The 4,973-nt window shown below is 46.7% G+C and overlaps 1 protein-coding gene across 1 annotated transcript; it reads left to right on the forward strand.

Moving 5' to 3' along the window:
* Nucleotides 1-2,339: 2,339 nt before the first annotated feature.
* On the forward strand, nt 2,340-4,198 carry LOC138413536 (uncharacterized; the record flags this gene model as incomplete). The annotated part of the gene is made up of 2 exons (XM_069537480.1): nt 2,340-2,447; nt 3,595-4,198. Coding segments are annotated over 2 exons (609 nt in total), but the record flags the coding sequence as incomplete, so codon positions are not given.
* Nucleotides 4,199-4,973: the final 775 nt, after the last annotated feature.

The raw sequence follows: 4,973 nt of genomic DNA on the forward strand, positions 1-4,973 counted from the left end.
AAGACTTTCCCTAAGACAACGTGACATACATATCTGTCAATTATGTTACTATGCTTCCCTGCAGACTCTTCACTTCCTGGCCCTTACCGAGACCTGGATCACTCCAGAAAACACTGCCTGAGCTGCTCCCCTGACGATGGCACACCGCTCGTTGTCCTGGGTGATTTCAACATCCCCCAGAGAAGCTGCGCTCCTCTGAATTCATTGACTTCTTCTCCACATTTGACCTCACCCTCTTCCCCTCTCCACCGACCCACCGGGCTGGGAACCAACTCGATCTTGTCTTCACAAGATCCTGTAGTACCTCACCACCCTCTGTTACCCCACTCACTGTGTCTGACCACCACGCTGTCACTTTCTCTCTCCCCTTAAAATTCACCACCTCCCTCGCCCCCAGGCCTCACACAGTCATCACCCGCTGCAATCTGAAATCCCTCTCTCCCTCTGCTCTCTCCTCTACTGTTCTTTCCTCACTACCATCTACAGACCAATTTTCACTAATGTCCACTGAGGAAGCCTCCTCCACTCTGCTATCCTCCCTCTTGTCCTCTTTAGATGCTCTATATCCTCTCACCTACCTACCGGCACGATCACCCCCCCCCTTCCCTGGCTGTCTGAATCTCTGCGAACCAATAGATCGGTGCTACGAGCAGCAGAGAGAAAATGGAGAAAATCACATCATCCTGATGACCTTGCCCATTAGCACCACATCCTCTCTGACTTCACCTCAACAGTATCAGCAGCTAAATCTGCCTTCTACCTGTCAAAGATCAACTCCTCTGCCTCCAACCCCAGGAAACTATTCTGCTTATTCTCTTCTCTCCTCACCCCTCCTTCTCCTCACCCTCCTTCCTCCCTCACTGCTGATGACTTTCCAACTTACTTTACCAAGAAAGTAAAAGACATCAGCTCCTCATTTACTCCTATGCCCATCCAGAAAGCACCTCCCCCAAACCTCACCTCTGATGGCCTTACCTGCTTCAGCCCTCTCTCCTCTGAAGATGTTCTCACGCTAGTGACGTCTAACCGTGCCACCACCTGTTTCCTTGACCCGATTCCCTCCTCCCTTCGCCAAGACATCTCTCATGACATCCTGCCATTCCTCACCACTCCGATCAACTCCTCCCTCACTTCAGGCATTATTCCAGCTCCTTTCAAGACAGCCATGGTAAAGCCACTCCTAAAGAAACCCACCCTAGACTCAGCTGACATCTGAAACTACAGACCTGTATCTCTTCTTTCATTCCTCTCTATAACACTGGAACATGCAGTCTAAGACCAACTGTCCTCCTATCTTTCAGAAAATGACTTCCTTTACCCTAATCAGTCAGGCTACAGGACTGGTCACTCCACTGAGACGGCCCTCCTCACAGTGACTGAGATTCTCGGTGCCGCCAGAGCCTCGTCCGACTCGTCAGTCCTCATTCTCCTTGACTTATCCTCTGCGTTTGACTCAGTCAACTACCAAATCCTCCTCTCCACTCTGGCTGAACTTGGCATTGCTGACTCTGCTCTGACCTGGTTCACATCATACCTGACAAATCGCACCTTTCAGGTCACATGGAATGGCTCCTTGTCCAATCCCTGCCTTCTGGAAACTGGTGTCCCTCAAAGCTCAGTATTAGGACCACTTCTGTTTTCACTATACACTCGATCGCTAGGCTCTGCAATCACATCGCATGGATTCTCTTACCACTGTTATGCTGACGACACCCAACTGTTCCTCTCTCTTCCCACATCCTCCTCCAGCACCCACGTTGTGACGTGCATCTCGGAATGTCTGGCAGACATCTCCGCTTGGACAGCTACGCATCACCTCAAACTCAACCTTAGACAACTGAACTGCTCTTCATCGCGGGGAAATACTGCCCTCATATGGACCTGTAAGTCACTGTCGAGGATGTCACGGTACCATCTTCGTCGACGGCAAGGAACCTGGGCGTAATCCTAGACGATGGACTGTCCTGCGCCCCCCAACATCACTGCTGTGGCCCGATCCTGCAGGTCTGCCCTCTACAAATGTTGCCTAATGTTAGGCAACATTATCAGACAGCACCACATACAATTCCACTGCTATGCAGACGACACCCAATTGTATATTTCCATGAAGCATGATGAATCTAATCGCCTAGTTCAACTTCAGGAATGTCTCAAAGATATCAAGGCCTGGATGACCCAAAATTTTCTACTTTTAAACTCAGACAAAACTGAGGTTGTTGTAATTGGCCCTAAACATCTCAAAGAAACACCGTCGGGCTTCCAGCTCCACTGTGAGGAACCTTGGAGTGTTGTTCGACCAAGACATGTCATTTGACCCCCATATTAAACTAGTGTCTAGGACGGCTTTCTTCCATCTGCGCAATATTACCAAAATTAGAAACATCCTGTCTAAGCAGGATGCTGAAAAACTAGTCCACGCGTTTGTAACCTCTAGATTAGATTACTGCAACTCTCTATTAGCAGGATGCTCCATGAAGACTGTTAAAAGTCTCCAGTTGGTCCAAAATGCTGCAGAACGAGTGCTGACAGGAACTAGAAGGAGAGATCATATCACTCTTGTCTTAGCTTCCTTACATTGGCTCCCGGTAAAATTTAGAATAGAATTCAAGATCTTGCTCCTCACTTTTAAAGCCCTCAACAATCACGCCCCCTCATATATCAAAGAGCTGATAACACCTTATTATCCAAGTAGCTCACTTCGTTCCCAAAACACAGGGTCTCTAGTGGTTCCAAGAGTCTGTAAGAGTAGAGCAGGAGGTAGAACATTTAGCTATCAGGCTCCTCTCCTATGGAACCAGCTCCCACTCTGGGTTCGGGAGGCAGACACTGTCCCAGCATTTAAAGTAAAACTAAAAACCTTCCTCTTTGACAAAGCCTATAGTAAGGGCTGGATCAGGTGAGTCCTGAACCATCCCTTAGTTGTGCTGCTATAGGTTTAGACTGCTGGGGGAACTCCCATTATGCACTGAGCACTTCTTCACTTCCCTCTGTCTCTCTGCCCCCCCCCCACCTGTTTATTTATTTATTTATTAGTTTTAACATGTCATCATGTCAAAGTGTCACTTTGTCCTCCCATAGTCCCTCTGGCTCTTCTCTCTATATCGTTTCAGATAACTCCGGCACCGGGACTGCAGGACAACAACGACTACCATCACCATTGTCATCATTTATTACAATAACTCAGTAATTGATTAATATATATAATCCTGTTGTAGATCACTACATTGTTATTTTTATAGTCAGCCTTGATACTGATGGTGCCAAATTGTTCCCGGTCTCTCTCTCTCCACCTCATCTCTCTCTTCTCTCCCCCGCTTTCCACCCATCTCTCCTTTCCTCCCCCCTTACTTTTCTTTCCTCACCCCAACCGGTCGAGGCAGATGACCGCCCACATTGAGCCTGGTTCTGCCAGAGGTTTCTCCCTGTTAATGAGGGAGTTTTTCCTCTCCACAGTCGCCTGTGCTTGCTCATTGTGGGAACTGTTGGGTTTCTCTATGTTAATATTGTTTTAAGGTCTTGACCTTTAAATGTAAAGTGCCTTGAGATAATGTAAATTATGAATTGGCGCTATATAAATAAAATTGAATTGAACTGAACTCCCTCTTGGCTGGACTCCCAGCCTCTGCAGCTAAACCGTTGCAGCGTATCCAGAACGCTGCAGCGTGCCTCGTTTACAATCTTCCCAAATTGTCCCATGTGACCCCCCTCCTCCGTGACCTCCACTGGCTTCCTGTTGGGGCCAGCATCCGATTCAAGATGATGGTGCTGGCCTTCAAGGCCGTCAATGCAACTGCACCTGTCTACCTTCAAACACTAGTCAGACCACATGCCCCAGCGAGAACACTTTGCTCATCTACATCAGCTGGCCGACTGGTACCCCCATCACTGAGAGCAAACAAAGCCCACTCAGCGAAGTTGCGACTCTTCTCTGTTTTAGCACATCAGTGGTGGAACAAACTCCCGACCAATGTCAGGACAGCGGAATCGCATTCCATCTTCCGCAAAAGACTCAAGACTCATTTGTTCAGACTTCCCCTCGACCCTGACTCCCGAGAACTGGAGATGAAGCTGAAACAGCGCCAAAATTTTCAGTGACATTACGGGAGGGGCATTACGTCTATAGTGGTTTAGCACTACCATAGACAATGAATGGGAATGTGTTTAGGGCCGTTTAGCTAAACAATCCACGGCTGCTGCGCGGGAGACCGGGGTCGATTCCCTGATGGAGAGGAACATATTTTTTACATAAAATGTCGAGAATTTCCTGTGAAAGTGAAAAAAATTTAAAAAACTGAATCCACACCTGCATCCACATTAAATGGGTTCCTCCCCTTCCATTCATCAAGTTTGCACAGGATCTAGAAAAGAGGGATTGTAGAGGAGGAAAATATGTTCTCCATCTCATACATTATTATCTATTTGCTCAGGGTACTTTGTAAAAGACAAATAGAAGAAATATCATCTGAAAGAGGACAACAGTTTTGCTCTACTTCCACTGAATGTTGCTTGGTCAGAACCACTTCTTCCAACTGTCTGATTAAAGTTTTCATGACTTGTTCAGCATAATTTATATAAATCATATATAGATATAGATATATAAATTGTATAGATAATATCAATATACCTCTAGTAGCTGGGTTAAAGAAGACTGTGACTGTGTTGCTCCTCTTCATTGGAGGGATGAACACAAGAACAGCGAGATACTGTAGGACGAGGACGCTGAGCCAGTATGGCACGGCACTGTACTGACTGGCCCTGAACTGGATGTTAGTGATGTGCACCGTCTCCAACAGACTGGCCACCATCAGGATGAGACTGATGCAGAAGAAAACGTCTGCAGGACACAACATACGACAGTTCAGTCAACTTTTCAATAACATCATGTATCTTAGCTATGATCTTGTGTTGGAAATGATGTTTACAATAAAACTCGAGGAACCTGTTGTTCACAATAAATTAAACAAATTAATAAT

The sequence above is a fragment of the Paralichthys olivaceus genome, chromosome 13 (assembly GCF_024713975.1).
Source record: "Paralichthys olivaceus isolate ysfri-2021 chromosome 13, ASM2471397v2, whole genome shotgun sequence".
Taxonomy (NCBI): Eukaryota; Metazoa; Chordata; class Actinopteri; order Pleuronectiformes; family Paralichthyidae; genus Paralichthys; species Paralichthys olivaceus.